This window comes from Austrofundulus limnaeus, unplaced genomic scaffold (assembly GCF_001266775.1).
Source record: "Austrofundulus limnaeus strain Quisiro unplaced genomic scaffold, Austrofundulus_limnaeus-1.0 Scaffold17, whole genome shotgun sequence".
Lineage (NCBI taxonomy): Eukaryota > Metazoa > Chordata > Actinopteri > Cyprinodontiformes > Rivulidae > Austrofundulus > Austrofundulus limnaeus.
Window position 1 is genome coordinate 1010520 of NW_013952419.1, and position 19814 is coordinate 1030333.

The 19814-nt window shown below is 39.5% G+C and overlaps 3 protein-coding genes across 4 annotated transcripts in view; all 3 read right to left on the minus strand.

Annotated features, from left to right (window-relative positions):
• Nucleotides 1–191: 191 nt before the first annotated feature.
• On the minus strand, nt 192–6401 carry pigs (phosphatidylinositol glycan anchor biosynthesis, class S). The gene is made up of 12 exons (XM_014003190.1): nt 6326–6401; nt 5563–5702; nt 5364–5475; nt 5186–5275; nt 4998–5089; nt 4004–4244; nt 3753–3895; nt 3571–3685; nt 3319–3464; nt 2901–3001; nt 2611–2821; nt 192–1823 (listed from the first exon to the last, which is right to left on the minus strand). Exons 1-12 carry the CDS (start codon nt 6375–6377, stop codon nt 1545–1547), a joined length of 1722 nt encoding a protein of 573 aa, XP_013858644.1. The 5' UTR covers nt 6378–6401; the 3' UTR covers nt 192–1544.
• Nucleotides 6402–6968: 567 nt separating this feature from the next.
• aldocb (aldolase C, fructose-bisphosphate, b) lies at nt 6969–15782 on the minus strand. Its single transcript, XM_014003193.1, has 9 exons — nt 15666–15782; nt 10368–10484; nt 9991–10202; nt 9583–9637; nt 8886–9046; nt 8710–8793; nt 8447–8621; nt 8166–8365; nt 6969–8079 (listed from the first exon to the last, which is right to left on the minus strand). Exons 2-9 carry the CDS (start codon nt 10477–10479, stop codon nt 7987–7989), a joined length of 1092 nt encoding a protein of 363 aa, XP_013858647.1. The 5' UTR covers nt 10480–10484; nt 15666–15782; the 3' UTR covers nt 6969–7986.
• Nucleotides 15783–17411: 1629 nt separating this feature from the next.
• Nucleotides 17412–19814, minus strand: part of rskrb (ribosomal protein S6 kinase related b) — a gene marked incomplete in the record, with an annotated part of 9957 nt that continues 7554 nt past the window's right edge. The window contains 7 exon segments of one of the 2 annotated variants that reach the window (XM_014003197.1): nt 17412–18025; nt 18504–18722; nt 18820–18933; nt 19017–19122; nt 19205–19293; nt 19407–19496; nt 19671–19698. In XM_014003197.1, coding sequence (XP_013858651.1) covers nt 17994–18025; nt 18504–18722; nt 18820–18933; nt 19017–19122; nt 19205–19293; nt 19407–19496; nt 19671–19698 — 678 coding nt within the window. 2 annotated transcript variants of the gene reach the window in all.

A 19814-nucleotide genomic window follows, 5' to 3' on the forward strand; every position in this document is an offset into this window, starting at 1 on the left:
AAGTTTAACTTCCATTTTAATTAAATGTAGAGACCTGCTGTAAATGTAGCAAGTCAGGAAAATTATTTTGTTTTTGTACTAATAAAGCAGGTTTTATTTGCTAAGTAAATACATTTTTTTTGCAACCCAAATTCTGGGAAAGGTTGGGATYTTGTGTAAAATATGAATAAAAACATAATGAACTGATGTGTAAATCTCAGAAACCCATTTTTATGCACAATGGAACACAGTAAACATYTYCATATTAAGCCAATAAACTAACATTTTTGAGGAAATAAAAAAGGTAATGTTGAATTTTATGGCAGCAACACATCTAAAAAATGTAGGTGACGTTTATCTCTGTGAAGCACCCCCTCTTTTTATATAACTTTATGTGAAGGTCTTGAAGAGATCAGCTGCTGGAGTTTTTGAAGGGTTGTCCCATTCTTGTCTGATGTAGATCTTCAAATGTCCTGGGTCTTTTTTGAAGGACTTTATTTATTTATTGATGCACAAAATATAAGTGGTAACAGATCTGGACCGCAGGCAGGCCAGTTCAGTCTGCAAGCTGCCCATGCCYGATGAACCAATGAACCCCCATATCATCAGAGAGGCWGACTTAGCACTTATAACAGGCTCCATCTCAAGTTTTACTATGGTGGGAATGGCATCTATTGTATAAAAAATTGTATTTGTCTAACTACAGAAGTTTCCCACTTTGCCTCATTCAGGACCCTTTGTGAAAAAACCTGTTTGCTCTTAACCAGACTTTGTAAAATCTAAGCCAGGGATGGGCCACATATGTTTGGCCACACATGGGTGACTTCCATCCATCAATGAGCCCCAAATATTGTACAGTACCCCATGAAATTCAGACATCTGTACCTGTGGGTCCTCAAGTAACCTTCAGACATGATRATATCCAGTTAACACCAACTAAAATTGTAAACTGGCTTTTTTTCTGAACAAAAATGGGTATGAATGATCCCGTTTAAAAAGAAAAACAAGCATCTTACATAACTGATAAATATTACATGCAATGAGTCAAAAAATATAAGCTAGTATTATTTGTGAAAGATAGAATATGCTCTTCTTCCATGATACAATAAGAACAGATACAACAAAAAACCAGCATAGCTCAAAATCTTAAATTAGGATATATTCTTGTTATAATTTAAAAATATACAATAAGAAGTGCATTAACAKGTCACACAATTTAGTTCAGATTTAGTTACGTGTTGTGTCATTTTGTTCTGTTCAAAAAGGGTTGCCATAAAAGCTGAAGTGCAAGTTATAACTTTAGTCTTTAATTCTTATGAACAGAAACATTGGAATAAATATAAAACTTGCACACATTTACAAGAATTCAAGCTTTAAACTGTACAGTGAKAATTACAGTAGTCTTTCAATAAAATCGTAAAACAAACATAAATCCCCATTTTTAACTGAGCAAAATACTGCAGGACTGACATCCAAAGCCCCAACCTCATTTTACACTTTATGTACCCAAACAACAAGGTTAAAAACAAAACATCTTGTTCCTAACATGGTGTTTGTACATCTTCTCAGTCCTTCTTGCTTTGCTTTTCTCTARGTTTCTGTCTAGCCTCAGATGCTATTTTGAGCAGCGACAGCAGGATGGGCACACACATGGGCAGGAAGAGTGGTATGTAGATAGCAAACTTCTGATCGTCAGGAAAGTAGAGGAGATGGAGGAGTGAAGGATCAAAGAAGCCTTTCTCTGAAGCCAGGATGGCTTCTTTACTGAACTCCAGAGCAAATTTGAGGTTTCCGGCCTCCAGCTCTGCTACAGCCAGCTGCAGAGAGTTGACAGCACTGGATACCTGAGAGACAAGAGGAGCCAACACAGGTTAGAAACAATTCTGCATCTAGAAAGCGCTGAGTGCTGAATGACCTTACTGACATTTGCTGAAGTTGTTTAAGCTAAAACAAAGAGAACTCATGCTAAAAGCTAAAGGAGAACACTGCCTGAAAAATACAAGCAAAATACTAGTTTAAAGGAAAAAATAAATAAAAATCTATGTTAAATGCAGAAAAACACTAGTATCTAAATGCTATAAGTATCAACATGCCAGCTAAAGACAACAAAACACATCCAAAGCGTAGCTAAATGCAGTAATTCAAATTCAATTAAATTCAAATATGCTTTATTGATCAATAAGTAAAAGGCTAAGAGATTAAAATAGCAAAATGCTAGTGAAACCCTCAAGAATAAAAAGGCTAGCTAAAGGTTAAAAATAGTAGAATAGTACATAAAACCTAAAAGTAACCAAAAGCTAGCTCAAAGCTAAAAGTGGCAAAACACTAATTAAAAGCAGCAAAAAGCTAACTTTAGGTAGAATAGGAGCTAAAAGCTAAAGTAGCATAAGAAGACAGAGTAAGTATGCTGTAGCATTTTCTAAAAAAGAAGCTTTCTCAGAWATTTTAAAAATTTCAATACATTTTTTTAGAAAATATTTGTATTAGAAAGGATGAAATATATTTAACTAAATATACATTTAACTCTYTATTAGATTATTAAAATAAAATGACATTGATCCTGTTGTTGCCAAACAGAGGAACATTTTTCACTCATGCAATGACAAACAGAACCATGCCGTCTTATTTTACCTGTTCTGCAATGTTGTCATTGATGACAATGTTGCCTATCTGGTCCAGCAGCTGTGCAAGAGACGTGATGGTTGTGGTCGCCGTTGCAATATTTTCCACACAGCGACTCCACATGAGACGGTCCAGCTCCCAGTCAGCTATTCCTGCCCTGCCACATGGTGCGACCAGGAAGTCGTGGGGAGGAGGAGACGACTGCACACCCAGCAGCAGTCTGACCGGAGACACGTCAGGAGGGTTACRTTACTTTAAAAAGAAAAAGAAAAGGTGTCGTAGTGTAGGTTAACACTTACCGAAGTTGTGCGAGGAACACCCCCATGACTTGAGCCATGTTTATGTTGATGTCAGCCGGGAACTCAGCCTCTGGGCCATAAAAACTGTTCACATTATAAACCTAGAAAAGCAAATGAATAAACATATTTTTTAAAAGGTAATTATTTTTGTTTAATTAAGTTGTAATTTTTTTGTGATTTTTTTTCGTTTGGCCTCTATTTTACATGAGAAAAACATTTCCTATAATATAAAGCTTTACAGCTGGAACAGAGCAAATGACCAGCTGTCATAATTTACATGAAATACGATGATGTTCATTACAAGAGATAAACCGAACTATGAGGTTTTAAAAGCAGAAAAAAATAAATAAAAAAGGCATAGTCCAACACATGTTTAAAGCCATCTTTCCTTCACCCAGAATGAATGAATTAATCTTACCATTATTCCTCCCCAACGTGGAGAGTGGAASGCATTAGAGGGCACTTCCTGTTTCCTGTGATCCTGGATGTAAAGAGGTGAATGATGAGCATCCGGGACGTACAGAAGAAAATTCAGAACGGGGTTGGAAGACGCAGCGTTTGAGCCTGCAAATCAAATATCAAAAGTATGTTTATGTGTTAATATCAAGAAACTGTTCCATCTTTAAAGAACATTAACTTAAAAAATAATTTAAAAAAAGTACTCTTTTACCTAGTCTGGCCTCCACTGGGTTGATGACATGAGCGAGGCTGTCTGCATTTAGCGTGTAGGCACCAAGGTTGTTGTCAAAGCGAGGGTTCACACCGAGCACGGCATAGTAAAGTGTCTGTAAAATAAAGGTGCGTGAGCAGCTTTTACAGACAACCTGACAGAAATTAAAATGACACCCCTACCTGAGAGTCTATGCTAAAGTTGGCCACAGATGAAAGTTTTGTAAGTAAAGGTTGGATGTAGGTCTGCACTCCCCCCTCGATGTCCCAATGCAGCTGGTGTGACTTTGGGTCGGGGTTCAGCAGACTGAACGTTATCTCATAACCTAAAAAGAAGTTAGAGGTAAGCAGAAAACAGACGGAAAGAGTTGATAAATAAAGCGAATATAATAAAATATAAAGCTGTTTCTGTTCCCGGCTGAACAAAACCAAACCTGGACTGGATTTGAAGGCTCTCATACTGTCAGCGATGCTCTCTTTGCTGCTGGGGTTGAAGCGGACTCTGTCGCTGAGGGCAGCGGTGATGTCCGTGTGGCTGAAAGACATGACCCGCAGCACCTGCTTGATGCGAGGCTCCAGCTGAGCCAGCAGCTGCTCCAGTGTCTTACCCACCGCCGTCTGGGTACCGACACCAAGCAGGGCAGTTCGACGCTGGCCAACGTATACGTTTATATTCTGCAAGACACGAGGGAACACGTCTGAGTTATTTTATCCACTTAGCACACAAACAGTGAGAAAGCTGCAGAGAAACCTGAAATGGAGTTGTTCAAACTAAAAGAAGCAGAGCACTAGCAAAAATCAATAAAAGTTAGCTAAATGTAGCAAAGCCATTGCAAAAGGCTGGCTAAAAAGTTAAAGTAGCCAAAGGTAATTAAAAGCTAAAGAAGCAGAACTTAAAATGAGCAAAAGGACAGCTAAAAGCTAAACAAAGTCAAATAGCCAAAAGCTAAAAAAGCAGAACAGTAGCCAAAAACTAAAAGTAAGCAAGTATACTGAAACAGATTTAAAAAAGACAAGTGTTTTTAAAACAATAAACAAAATCTCAATGTCTTCTTAACTGAAATATATTTCATAACAAAGTTCAATGGAGAAGTATAAAAGCTACAGAAAGCTGATCATATAGCAACGAGAAGAGATTATGAGAGATTGAGATTTTGTTTATTGTTTTAAAAACACTTATCTTTTTAAAATCTGTTTCAGCATACTTGCTTACTTTTAGCAACTGTTCTGCTATTTTTAGCGTTTGGCTATTTGACTTTGTTTAGCTTTTAGCTGTCCTTTTGCTAATTTTAGTTAAGTTCTGCTTCTTTATTCCTGAATGAGCTACACGATTTTATATGTAAATGATGTTAAAAAAAAACACAGAAGTACATTAAGTACAAAAAATAAAACACAGAAAATAAAATAACATAAATAAGGAGTTTTAACCTCAGGCAGCAACTGGGATGACTCTGGGATCACGTATAAAACCAGAGAACCACACGGACTCTCACTGAGCGTGTGCAGAGATAGATCAGCTTCTACAAAACAAAAACAAGAACAGAAAAAAATGACTGCTTATAGTTACAGTGAGACAGTAAAGAATTGATGAGAGCTAAATTTAAGCACCAACTCACCTGCAGCAGTGGGTTTGTTCAGGGCGTCCTCCTCCATGATTGTAGCCGTGCGGTACCTGGTCTCATACCTGTACCTCAAAGATGTATCTTCTGAAAACATGAAGCGTTAAAAACAAAAATGAGCAAACAAGCTCCGTGTTCTGAAACTGCAGCATCATAAACGGCCTCATCAAATCACCGTCGACAGCATGTTCCTCCTCCTGTGTCTCTGTCAGCGGGAACTTCTTCTGCTGCTCGGGCGTTACGGTGCCACGAGCAAATACGACCTCCACATCTGCACTCAACTGGAGCTGTAAAACACAGACACAAAAACATGAGGAAGGCAAAAACAACCACAAAGCCTGGGGACCGGATATGGACAGAAAGCCCAAACAAACCTGCAGTTTGGCCAGCTGTCGTATCTGACTGACAGGTAGCCAGGCTCGGTACGTTTCAGTCGTTCGCCACCACAGTGGGACTCCCACAAGGATGACCACTGCTGCTATGGACAAAGCAGCCAGCTGACCTCGTCTGCGCTCTGAGTTATGAAAGAGCGTAAATATTTTATAATTAGTGCATTCTGTCCTCAAATAACTGGCTAATCATTTACAGAAAAAAATGTAAAAAAAAAAAACAAACTCAAACTTAGCATTATTTGTTTTTTATTTCATATAATATAAATTAAACATAAGCTGCCAATATTTGATATGTATTACTTTAAGATTAGTATATTTCTTTTCTTTAATTAAAATAAGTAGTTTTAATTCATGCTGTACCTAAATTAGCCTCTTAAGTTTCTACTAATGTTTGAATTTGTTTCATCATAAAGTCTTTTTGGAAATTAAGCGTGATGTTGTGGAGAATATTGAGCTCCAGATGTGAGACTGCTACGACAGAAGCTTAATAATAACAATAATATCGACGTAAATTGCGTCATTTATAAAGAAAATTTTTAAGTTGGATGGAAGCTTGTGAGCATTTTATTTCTGCAGCATGATGCTAGTTGGCTAATGTCCCAAACATGGAGGAAAAAAAGGCCTTCAATTGACAACAGCTGCTGTACATGTTAAGTAGATTCTTTGACAACTGTAATTTGAAGTAATGAAAGTTCTCTGAAGAAATTAAATTGTTAAAAAAGACCTCGACAATGAATCAACTCACCCACTTCCGTGGTAGCCATTTCTGTCAGAAGCGCGTACGCTCGTCCGCGCATCCAATGCGCGCAGTGTCTCGTCACGTGACCGGAAATACAAACAAATCTGTCGATTTAAACAAGTGGTAAAATACACATGTATGCTGTTAAACTTTGAAAACGCAACACAATAAATGATGTGATACGTCTGTCATTTTCTGTCGAAACTCACTAAGAGGAAAATTAAAGCAACGGAGATGCTTCGGCGCTGCACAAGTAATGAATGTAGCTAAGTAGCGCCCCTTGTGGTTGTTTAATTCACTACAGGCTTTCAATAACTCCCTGGGGAAAATTTGTTTTACATTTGACTACAGGAATTTTAAATGTAATGATACCTGGGAAACTATTTGATCTGTTTACTTGATAATCAACATATGTGAATTGTAGTTTGTCCTCTTGATTTTCCTATGCAGTATATTACTAGAGGCATCTTACACATATTTCAGTGGAAAATTGACTACACACACGAAGTATGTTTAAATGTATATGTTTGTGCATTTAATCCACACATCAGTTTACAAGTTTCGTCTGGTGACTAGTTATAGAATAGGTCTGTCACACTTCATTCTCAAGACAGAACTTTATATTAATAATAAAAACAAAAACATCAGATATTTTGTGTAATTTTAAGTTTATTTTCTCCACTATACACCAATTGTTTTGAAGATGATTTTCAGCATCACAAACACCACAGTATTCCAACAAAGCAGTGCCTGTTTCTGCACTGCTGACCCCCACATTTTGGTCTGTTTAATCTAAACATCAACAGAAACCCATCAGATCTTTACCCCGGGGGCAGGCAGGGAGGAAACAGTGGGTCAGTGAGGGAGGGGACACACACAAAAAAATCACATAATATTGACACCTTCACACAACTAAATACATCTACAGAGGGTTATTTAAAGCTAATGTTATACTGAGAATATACATGTGATGTTTTTAATTTTTTAATAATGGGTCAGAAGGAGCACAAGAACAAAAAGTTCAGGATGAATCCCAAGTGCGTAGTGACTTATATATTAATGTTATAGTACCATTTGTGTACTGACCTCTGCTGGAGCCACCGACTGGGTGGCAGAACTACTCAGTTTAACATTTTCACTCTGTTTCTGTAGCCGTTTTGTCCATAAAAYTGTTTCGATGCCAACATTTATAGGTTGGTCCCATTGTGTGTGTGGAAGTTATTACTGCGTTTAAATAAAAAAGTCCAATGTTGTGATCTGACAGAAGCGCAACACTGACACAAACATGCTGGTCTGGGCCTGTTTGGGAGCAGGTGGGGAGAAAAAACACCTGACGTAGCGACATGTGCTAATAAGATGAAAACCATAAAATACTGACATTCTGCAGCATCCATCTTCAGCCTTCGAACCTAAACCCAGCTAGACATAAAATTCAAAACTTCAGTCATATATTATCTTAAATCCATCTTGAACTTTTTTGTTTAAACAAGAAAAAAACTGCTCCCTATTGTACTGCATTTTTAAATACATATATCTAATAACATTTAGTCTGAGATCAAATTACAGTAGACAGCACAGGCCTGTGACTGATGGAGGAGTGAGGGGAAATAGCAGAGCAGATATTAAGACTAGCACTAGGCCACAGCTGAATGCGGGAGTTTTGATGTTTAGTACGCGTGGTTGGCCACGTAGAGGGATTGCCCAGCAGCGCCACCGGTTCCGGACGACTCGTACTTTCCGAGCGCGGCCTTCCCGTTAGCCTTCGGAGACAAAAGAAAGCAGTTTAATTAAGAACACACATTTTTCAAGTGCACAGAGGTTTCCTGGTCATTTTATCAGGACTGACCTTGGCACGCTTGATGAACTCCTCCGTGGCGGCCTTCTCGTTGCTCAGCTCTCCTCTCCAGGCGTTGAGGGCCGAGGCCTGCAGGGCGCGGCCGTAGGAGAAAGTCAGAGCCCAGGGCTTGAGAAGAGGGCAGGTATTGATGGAGTTGAGGTTCACGCTGGCCTCCTCTTCAGACTGGCCACCTGACAGGAACGTCACTCCTATAGAGAGAAAAAAAGACAGATATTATCCTGCTGATCAAGTACTCAGTATGGGAGTAAAGTCTCGTGTTTTAGCCCCACCTGTGACAGCTGGGGGAACGGTGCGGCGCAGGGCAGTGACGGTCGCCATTGCGATTTCCTCGCTGCTGAACTTGGTGGGACAAGAGTGTCCAGGTGTGACCATGTTGGGCTTCAGCAATGTTCCCTCCAGGTACACATGATGGTCTGACAGAGACTTGTACACAGCAGCTAGAACCTAACAGCACGATGTGGAGAAAGACAAGAAATATAAGGTTTTCTGTGGAGTTTTTTGACTCGAGTATCTCTCATTACAGATAGTTTACCTTCTCAGTGACGTACTGGCATCGCTTCAGGTCGTGGTCTCCATCAGGAAGGATCTCAGGCTCCACAATTGGGACAATACCATTCTAAGAGGTGCAAAGAATAAATTCAATTTTCTAGTTTTCGCTGAAACAACTAGTTTTTTAAAATATAATTTCCTTGATAGTTTCACACCAACCTGCTGGCAGATGCTTGCATATCGGGCCAGTACGTTAGCATTTTCAAAGATGGCCAGCTCAGACGGTGTGGTCTCGCTGATCTTCAACACACAACGCCACTTGGCGAAGTCGGCACCGTCCTTCTTGTACTGCGCACAGCGCTCAGACAGCCCGTCCAGACCTACACCAACAGAACCATCCGTTAGACACACAGATGTGTTCTTTTTTGTTAAGTTTCTGGAAGCACACTGCAAAAACTGTCCATCTAACCAAGTTTTAAAATCTTATATCCAGTCAAAAAGTCTTTTTGATCTCGTTTTGAGACTGTTTTACTAAACAAGAACTGAATGTGTAAGAATATTTGTCTTGTTAGCCTGAAAATTTGACTCAAATAAAGTCAGAAATTTCTACCAATGGAGTAAGAAAATTTTACTTGGTAAGATTCTTGAATTACTTGATTTGACTCAATTTTTTCCTATTTCAAAAATCTTACCAGGTAAAATTTTCTTACTCCATTGGCAGAAATTTCTGACTTTGAGTCAAATTTTCAGGCTAACAAGACAAATAATCTTACACATTCTGAAAACAAGATTATTATTCTTACACAATCAGTTCTTGTTCACTAAATCAGTCTCAAAACAAGATCAAAAAGACTTTTTGGCTGAATATAAGATTTTAAAACTTGGTTAGATGGATAGCTTTTGTAATGCTGCCTACCCTGGGTGGTGGTCTCTCCATTGGTTCCAGCAAGGGGCACAACACCTTTATCAACCTAAAACAAGGAGACAAACAGAAACATCTCAGAAACAAAACCAAGTTTCAAGTCTTTTCACAAAAATACACCCGAAAGGCTTTTTTAGCCAAGTTTGTCCTCACAATRTGATCCTGAATGTAAACACGCCTTTATTAGGTCTTTGTGTAGTTTCCAGTGTTGCACATCAAACTACACGTGACAGTATTCCTGCCTGCTAAACTGAAACATTTGGCTGCAGAACAATGCTGGAGCAGAAGAGACAGAGACAAACCAAAGAAGGGAAAGCTTTTAAATCTTACTACACTGACATGTAACATTTAACAAATCCTAAAACCTTTCCAGGTTTGCCAGCTGAGGCATAAGTGGAGCACCTTGATGCCGACAACGATGCCGCGGTCTTTGATGAGCTTGGCGAAGGGGGTGCCATCGTCTGTCTTCTGGTAGAGGGTCTCGTGGAAGAAGATGACCCCTCCGATGCAGCTGTCGATGCGCTCGTCGGCGGTGAACAGCAGCTGGCGGTAGCGGCGCCTGTTCTCCTCGGTGTTCTCAACCCCAATGGGGTTAAAGCGCTTCGCCATGCTGCCTGAAATCACCACAAAGATGGACTTTAAAGATGACCTTGCGTTTCCCTAACAGCTTTAAATACTTATTCAATAAAAAGGCCRTTTGGATCAATATCAAATGATTGCTGTTTTTAGTTTCGCCAGAGTAAATTTAGAGGCAACGAAAACATTTCACACAAACGTACCGGTGGACTCATCGGCTGCGAGGATGCCTTTCCCTGGAGCTACTATCCTCAGAGCGATGTCCTGCAGCTCCTTCTTCTGCTCAGCAGTCAGTGCGGGGTACTGGTGAGTCATGGTGGCTGAAAGACAAACAGGAGATCAACGTTTTATCACGGTGCATTAACGCTGGCAACAGCCCAGCTCTGGCCCCCGTTTCTTGTCCCTCCATTGTCTGGAAAATAACGGGTAACTTTCCACAGCACCGGACAGAACACTGGGCGGAAACGAGAAAGCGCTGATGAGYGATTACTCAGATTTATAATAAATGTGACCCATCATATCAAAATGAGGATTAAGTCAAATTTGGTCAAAATGACCTAATTACATTTTCAGATTCCTAGCTTTAAAAGCTACATTTTGATAAGCTTAAAAAGTTTTTTAGGATTATATTTCAAACAGTTCATTCAAACAATTCATTGATGAATTCATTTTGACAAAATGCAATTTTTGCACACGTTTAAATCAAAACCCTTATCTGCCTTTTTTTTCCACATTCCACCTTTAGACTTAATCCTCGTTTCGATGTGATGGGTCACAATAAAAATCGGTGCATGTAAGAGGAAGCTCTTCCCACAGGAAATGTCCACAGACTGTATTTTACGTTGAGTATAAACACATTTTGATGTAACTTCCTCGTTCTCATGAATTGGTGACGATATGAGACCATCTGGTCTCAGTCTCACTGAATCTGTTTGGTGGAAGCAGTCGTGCACAGGCCTCGCACCAGATTCTTTTCCTTATTCCCTTCCTTCCTCGCTCAGCCGTCAGCAAGCAGTTACGCAACTCCTCCCCCACCTCTCTGTGTCGTAGTCACAGCAGACGGTGGGGTGTTATGGAACAAACACTTCCACAGACTCCGCTTCCAGGACTCAGATTAGCTGCAGGACTGGATGCTGGTTCTCCTCTCCCATAGCAACACTCCTCCTCCTGTGTCCTAATGTTATCAATTACACTCGATAACGTCYCTTCCATTTTGTCAGCTCATCTTGTTTAACGCTGCCGCTCTGTGACTATCATTTTTTAACTCCATCAAAAGGCTTAAAAGCTGAACTCACGTAGTTTTTAAACATCTCCAATCAAAACACATCTCACAGAGGCTCAGTAGAARGTGCCAGAAGACAAGCTCCGGCTCGCCTGTCTGGCTCACTGCGCCGTCACTGTGATTAGAGCTCTGTTCACCGCTTCACAAGCATGTGTCACAATAATGGGTCAGCTGTGGATCAATGTATTCCATACAAAAATTTGCAGTGGTGAGTTAAATTAATGTTTTTTTTCTTTAAATAAAAGGTCCAACCACAGTGAATACACATAAAAATGTTATTTTAACCAGTTTCAGAACACTGAATTTAGAATAAACAATTCCTGAWTAAGGCCTGTCTGCTGTGATAAGACTCTGCAGTGCCCCACGTTAATCCTCAGCTTAAAGCCACAGAACAACCTGAGCACACACAGGCGTCTCAATTATAAGGGCCTGCAGGTACCGTTTGTTGCTGTTAGTCACATTTTACACAGAGGTGAAAACAGGCCAGGCCTGCAGGGAAACAGTGACTTCTAATTGGGAACAGCTATTTCAGGAGTATCAGCTACAGACAGATGATTTCAGTGAGTTAAAGGAAATATTTATACTTGATAAAAAAAAAAAGCAATTATGTGGCCACACTCTTGTGTCACACAAAAGTCACGCTCAGCAGATACCTGATATCTTTTGCGGGGCACCTGTGTGCTTCAACAATACACTTTCAGTGGCTCTGGTTCAATTGTGCTCAAGTTTCTGCAGAGGAAACATTGCAAAATTATTGTAAAATCCACGTGAAATGTACTTTTTGTGCAACACGTAGCCAAAAACAATGATGGTTGGAGAATACGTGAAGTGTTTTGAGTGTCTTTATCAAAACAATTCTCTGTGGAGATTAAGGTTTTAGATAACAGACCTGAGAGCAAACAGAGCTGTATGGTGATCATATGTCAGAGGCAGGACACCACACACATAATCAGTCTAATGAAAGGACAGGAGGTGGTTTTATTCTTTCATTCACTCCAGTTCTTCCAGCTTCTTACTGACAATTTTATTGATTTCTGAAAACCTTTATTCGGTCTTTAGTGGTTGTCGGTAAAAACAGGTTTATTTATTTTTTAGTCTGACCGTAACCTGCCTGTAAGTTTAGCTGGCTGGCAGGTCATCTATAATGGAGAAGATGTACTGCAACTCTTTATCTGGGCATTAGAACATGTGGTGCCTGTCTGGTAACGTTAACATAATATGGTGCATTTGAACTAAATTAGTCTCAATGTTAAATCCACCTTAGAAAAATCAACTCCATCTTATCTCTTCCTTTTTTTATCTTTACAGTAGCATAGTTGTGAAGTTACAGGGAGGAAAGCTGTTGCTCATAGATAAATAGCTTCTTATGTTATCTAGTGTGTTGTGGTTTGACTGCTGCTGATTAAGAAAACCACTAAAGTTTAGATGCACCCGTGTGATAGAACTAATTCTATAAATAGCCAATTATTTACACAAATCCTGCTTTAATTTATAACACGAGACATAAAAAAATAATATTTCCTGGTTAAATGAAACTACCTTTTACTTCCTCAAATTTGACAATGGTTCTCGCTAGAAGAGGGGTGTCAGGTGACCCGTTCCATTCTTGCTGACTCATTACAATTACATTCCAGTCATGTCTGGACATTAATGGCATGAATGCCTGCAACACAAACTGGTGAGATGAGGACAAGATGAAGGGCAGATTTTGCTCCTGGCATAGACTCACGGTTGCTGGAGACATAACGTTATTGATTTCTGTTTTAGAAATGTGCCTAAATGTATCCAGGAAACAATCCACTGGGGATCATGAGAGGAAAAAGAACAAACCTTCACACATCTTATACACAAGCTGCAAAGCCTGTGTTCTTTTTATAAATACGTTTACAGTATGTTGGAAATTATTTTTGTAAAAAAATCACAACTATCTTGGTTGGACACGAGCATCATGTCGCAATTATAGTACGTCTCTGCAACACAGTGAAACCTACAAATTAAAAATGCATATTTATTTATTATAAGAACTGATCTGATAAATTTAATTTTCGAACTAAAAGTAAAGTTTATGCTGACTATTAGTCTTTTTTGTGCTCTCGCTTTATAAAGTAATGTTAGGATCCTGACAACTGATGTTAGCATGTTAGTTAGTCACGCCATCTCACAGAAAAGAGCCTCATTGGAAAGATGCTAATTCTGAGAGCCGATCTCATCTTTGTTTTAATGAAGGAAACGTTTCATGGGGGGTTTCCCCTTCTTCGAGTCATTACACACACCACTGACTAATAGCCCGATGAAGAAATGAGGAGTGACTATGCTCTGTATGACTGGTTAAAACCCCACACTGACTCTGGCATCTCATTAAAAAGAAGTTGAAACTACAGGAGCGGAAAGTTTGACTGGTTTTTTAAACCCACAGTACACCTCAAAACCCTCTCATGCAAATGCATGCTCCCCTCCCTTAGCTTAGGCACACTTAATCTTAACTGATTCTTCATTAATGTTAGTGTTTCTCTGTTAGCAGTCAAATTAAACTGAATTTCAAGAGAGAAAGTGGACATTATTACTATGTAGGTTTCTTAGCTTTCTCTCAAGTCATGTCCCAGATTATCACTCCAGCCTGTTGCACAGCGGTTTGCCTCATCAAGACAAACACAAGGTCTGCATTGCGACATCAAGGTGCACGGCCAACTCCCTGCTGCGTCACACAGAAACACTTTAATATTAAGAAGACAAGCAAGTCTGGCCACAGTATCCTAAAATGTATATATATAAAATACTACAGAGATGTAAAAAGAGAATGGCATTTACAATGTTGGGCTGCAGGTGGAGAGAAGTGGGATTTAAACAAATAAAAAAGGCTGGCATTGTAGTTAGAGAGCAATTAATAAAACTTAAAAAAAAAAAAAGGCCATGAGGATGGCGCTCTGGAAAAATAAGCAATTTGTTTTTGTTTTCCACTCTCTGTTTTAGTTATTCCTTGAAGGTTGATCAGAATTATTTTCTCTTGGATGCAAGCTGTGAGAGCGTCAAAAACCTAAAATGGCTCCAGTGTAGCAGAAATGGAAACAGTCTGCCTGCTCTTACCTTTTTTTTTAAACCACAGGGGCTGATGACCTTGGCGCTGATGAACAACCTTGTGTTTTGGTATTGTCAGGCCTTGATCCAGCAGCACTAGCAGGAGCACTATTACCCATAAGCTCGGGAGCTTAAACAGCCAATGTTAAGGCTGTGATGAGCCGGTTATATTTTGAAGAGTGTCTGACACAAATCTACAGCAACATTTTAATTTAAAAACACAGGTGAGTTTTCAAGTTTTTAAATCATTTGAAATTACAGGTTAAATATGACTATGCTGTCATTCAGGGAAGATAAATAGATTAATGGTATAATAATAAAATGGATTATTGCAGTTCACTCTGCAAAGAAACTATTAAAAATGGCATGTTTCATTTTAATGTGTACACAAGAAACTGATGTAAACTCAATAAAATATATTTATATACATAGTTACTATTTGACTGAATGAAATATGCTTTTTTTGATTCATGTAAGAAGATAATTAAACTTTAATTGTTCCTTAGGTCAAAAAATAACCCCGTCACGTGACGGTTTTTCACGTACAGATGTGTATGACGTAATTAGAGCGTGTCTCCTCCGCACGCCCTGCCCTCCTCCTTCGTCACATCAGAGGTGTACGTGCGCCCGAGCAGACACGCTCCCTTCACAGGAAACGACTTCATCACCGCCCTCCCACATCACCGCTTCTGCTATCCACGTTTTAAGCCAAAAACCGTCTCAAATGAAAGATGTTTTAAAGTACAGAACCACGAGGCGCTGATTTTATTCTAACTCCGTCGAAGCAGGCTCTTCTCCTTCACTTCCATCCTTGAAGGTCAACCATTTTACGCCCTTCCTGTTGCGTATTTCTCGTAGACGGGCAAAAAATGCGCAATTTCATTGAGATATTTGACATGGTGAACTGTGGAAAGTTAAAAGGTTTTTAATTGTGAGTAATTAACAATATAGAAGCTACGAGTTATAGCAGCGGTATATTATTTCGGCTAAGCTAGCTAGAAAGACAAGTTAGCATAAGGTTGTAGAGCAGCATCATTGACATTCCCATCAGCATCAACGCTGAAATCCACGTCCGCGCGGTTAACAGAGAAAATAAGCAGTGCGTAAAGGTGTTATATCGCTTTAGGTTCGTTCTGGTTCTTACCTAAAGATTTCTGTCTTCGGCAGACACAGAGCAGGTGGGGAGTGTTCAGAGGATGCGGAGTTGATTCCTGTTTCTCTGCTGCAGCGCAACGTGACCCTTTTCAAAGCTTCTCTGGCAGGGGGGCGGAGTCAACAGTTGCGTCATATGATGGAGCTACGTATACAACGCGCATGCGCCGGTTCACCATCTCCACTCAGGGAGGAGGGAGCAGATGATTCTGCATTTTTCTCTCTCCCCATTTAAAACTTCAAGAAAAAAAGTTATGACTTTCCAAAAAAGCACAGACAAAACAAAGCTGAAAAGACAGGCATTTTAACTAACATTAAAATTATATACATAAATTCTGTTTTCATTTTTCTAAAATAAAATTGACAAACACATGGCCATAATGATGTTCTGGCCTTGTCTCAATTAAGGGGCTGCGATATAATATTTAATAATGTTGATATAATGACTTCAGACATGTTAATAAGAAATTACAAATAATATACTGTTAATTGGCAATATGACTAATGTGGCTAACTTTACCTTATAACTTTAATCTTTAATATTGCTTCTGAATATGTCTAATCTTATGGCAGAGTGTGGAAAAGGTCAACACTTTCTTGATGCATGCCAAGTTATAATAAAAAATGGAAATCATACCTTTGTTTGTCTTTTAAACCATTACTGCTCTTTAGATAAGTGGTCTTCAGGCAGCTAAATATGCCAAGAATTTTTCTGCATAGGTGATTGAACTGATAATGCAAACGATTCATCCGAGTGATTTATTTTTCTTGAAGTAAGGAAACAAGGGCCTCAGTCAGTGACAAACCCTTTTCCAGTTCTGGTAGTTTATGATCTTTGCGTAGTGTGATCTTTCCCCAGGGCGTAAGGTGTGGTGTTGATCCTGATTAATGGAGTTATTTTTGCTGTTTACCTACATGTGTATACAGGGAAACTATTTCCATATATATGAAAGGGTCAAAACTCTACTCTTAATTAATGATCACCTTCTGCACAGACAGATGTGTGCAAGGTTGCTATCTCCCATTTCAATGACAATTAACCTGGTACCTTCTATGACCCCCAAGGACTCATAAATACAAAGTGCTAACGACATTACAGGAGGTTAAACATCTGTCAGGTCAGACTAACTGAAGAAACATTTGCAGTGAGACCTGAAACATCCACCTGAACCAAAACAAAGTAAATCTGCTTTAAGCAGTCGGGAATATACTTTTACTTTATTGTTCTAAAGGAAATGAGATTTTTAAGTTTGTCTGTGAAGATGAAAGTATCAAAAGCTTACAAGCTTCAACAAATCTCGGTATTTAAAAGTGATTTAAAATAACATATGTTTGAAACTGTCTGAGGAACAGTGTGGTTTTCTGACACAAGATGTGTCTTGTAATAAGATTAACTCAGTGTCAGTGCTTGTTATTAGATGGCCTCCATGCCTGTATTTAGGTTTTCCACTTCTGCTCCTCTGTTGAAAGTAAGTCAGTCCCTGCATTTATTTTGTTTCTATACAATATTTTTGGGTTAAATATTAACACCATGCATGCTTCTTTTGGACACTGGAACTGTTAATGTTAGGATGACATTAATTCCCTTAAGGAATACGAAGCCTTTTATTTAAAAATGATCTTGATATATAAGTGAGGCATGTTAAGTAACTCAACCAAGTTAAGCAAATAGAAATGTGATTTCTTAATCCAGCATATCCTGTAAATCTGAGGAAATAACATGGCACAATACGCTGAGAAAGTGAAGCAATATTGACCTTTTATTCACACACTGAAAAATCATTTCAGGAGTCTTCACCACAACTCTTACTTCCTTCAGTGCTGCAAAGGCAGAATAATTCAGCAAAGCGTTTGTATAATCTGTTTGAAAAACTTAATATCTATACTGTAAAACACAACATTGGTACGAAATATTCTCTGTAATATTCATAAGAACTTTATAAGGAGGTGCATAATTGTACAGTTATGTACACAAGTATTTTTGTGAGTTAAAAAAGCAAGCTGAGACTGACGTGAGGCATTCAGAGAAAAGGTCAGTGCAGGTTTTTAAGATCAGGAGGTGCAGCAGCTTTGAATGTTAGAAAATATTCTTGTATTTTTWAAAAAAAACCCAAGATGAAATAGAGGTAAACAAAGTTTTTAGTGAGGATTTGACTTGTTGCTCATCATTCCTGCTCAGATCTGCACATTTAGGTGCAAACATTGAGGTTAAATTGGAAGAACCTGAGAGTGCTCCTCTGAAAAATAARGAAAATAAATGCAAAGTCGTAGTCGTGCAGATCAGAATCTGAGGTTTAGATGTTTGCTTTAGTTCAATCATTCATAGGAGGKGAGAAAGTCCTTCTATAGAACCTATAAACAGAGAAGGTGAAGTTTAAATCATTTTACCTTACAGGAAAAATAAAAATAAAATAAACCAGAAAGAAAACCACAAGTTTCTTTTGTCCACTTCTGCATAAACAAATGTATTGTAAGGATGCAACACAACAAAGAAGGGTAAAAGTTCATGAAATTACTAGACTTCTAAAGCTACAAATGAAAATAATCAAATATGATGCACAGATAAAAATGAGCACAACTTTTCTATGTGGGGTTGAATTAAAAAGCACTGAAAGGTCCAGAGTGAAAAAGCTGAGATGGGTAAAAATCACACAATCAAATAAAGAAAAAGGCTTAAAAAGAGGCGCTAAATGAAGAAAGGCAAACAAGCAAAGGGGGAAAACCTGGTGCTTTTTATGTCAATTTTAACTCTTTTTTTATCTTATTTTTCCCAAATGAGACATTTCTTATTTTAGTCCGCCTGTAAACTCAGAGTCTGTCACACAAACACCTCTCTGCGTGCTCCTGTCCCTCGAGGGGCCCTCAGCGCCGGGCCGGGCAGCGGTGCGGCCGGGCGAGCGAGCGCCTCTGCGTCCGGCTGCGTTTCCGYCGTAGTCGGGGGGCTGAGGAGCGAGTCGAAGTCGAAGCCCCTCAGAGGCTGCAGGGACAACGTGAGGCCTCGTCGAGCTTTGGCGGCGCGGTCTGGCCTTTCCCGCAACTCCAAAATCACCTGAARACATCAGATCAGCTCTCTTGAGCTCCTTTTCAATTTGTCTTATTTGAGCTTAAGAAGATTAAAAAAATAAAAGTAATTTTGGCCCATTTACCTCCACAGGCTGACGCTGCAGCAGGTCGAAGTCGAATGTTGTTTTGTGGAAGAAAGTCTGGCGTTTGAAACGATCCAGGCTCCTCAGGCGGCGGGAGGGATTCTTGCACAAAAGCTGCACAGAAGCGTGTGAAGATCATCGTCAAACGAACACAAAAGAAATCATCAGTGTCATCAGCTGTTGTGGAATTACCTCACTTATTAAGAGGGAGAGTGGGGGGCTGAAGCTGAGGGGCATCTCGTAAGGAAAACCCCTGACTTTCCTCAGCATGCTGCAGTGGTCTGGTTCTGGAGGCACGGGGAACTGTGGAGACGCACCATTGGTCAAACATCAGCTGTCACTGAAGAAACTTCCCCTGCTGGATGTGCTGGAAACAAGCGCTCACCTTCCCAGTAACCAATGAGAAGAGCAGGATTCCCAGTGACCACCAATCAGCTGCGTGATTGTAGGGTCCACCACTCAGCACCTCGGGGGCTGCAGAGCAGACGCAACACTCTCATCTCCTTATATGTTTATGCTCTTATGTTCATAGCTTCACTCCGCAACAGAGTGGAGTAATAAAAAGGATTTATTTCAGTTTTTCTCACCCATGTATTGGATGGTTCCACAGATSGTGAAGGCTCTGCCTCCTCTCTCCAGGCGACGGGACAAACCAAAGTCAGCCAAGCGGAGGTGACCTAAAACAGACCTCTGCATCACCATGAGCCTTCATCATGAACACGTGTGTTCCTCAATGCAAAGAACACCAATATAAAAATAGTATAACAAAAAAAATAAAAATAAAAATAAACCTTCTTAAGCTCCTGCTTTACAGAGCATTGCTGCTCCCTGCTGGGGATTAATTTACTCACCGTTATCTGTCAGCAGAATGTTTTCCATCTACAGGTCAAGACAAAAAGTCTGAATTATGTTTTGTTAGTTTTTATATTGACAACACACAAGCTCTGTATTTTTAGCACACACACACACACACACACACACACACACACACACAC

Excerpts from the sequence above, each read along its gene's own strand:
- aldocb (XM_014003193.1), bottom strand. The coding sequence starts at position 10,479 with ATGACTCACCAGTACCCCGCACTGACTGCTGAGCAGAAGAAGGAGCTG. Across the intron at positions 10,203-10,367 it reads CGCAGCCGATGAGTCCACCG|GCAGCATGGCGAAGCGCTTT; the intron begins GTACGTTTGTGT and ends TGGTGATTTCAG. Across the intron at positions 8,080-8,165 it reads AGTTCATCAAGCGTGCCAAG|GCTAACGGGAAGGCCGCGCT; the intron begins GTCAGTCCTGAT and ends TTGTCTCCGAAG.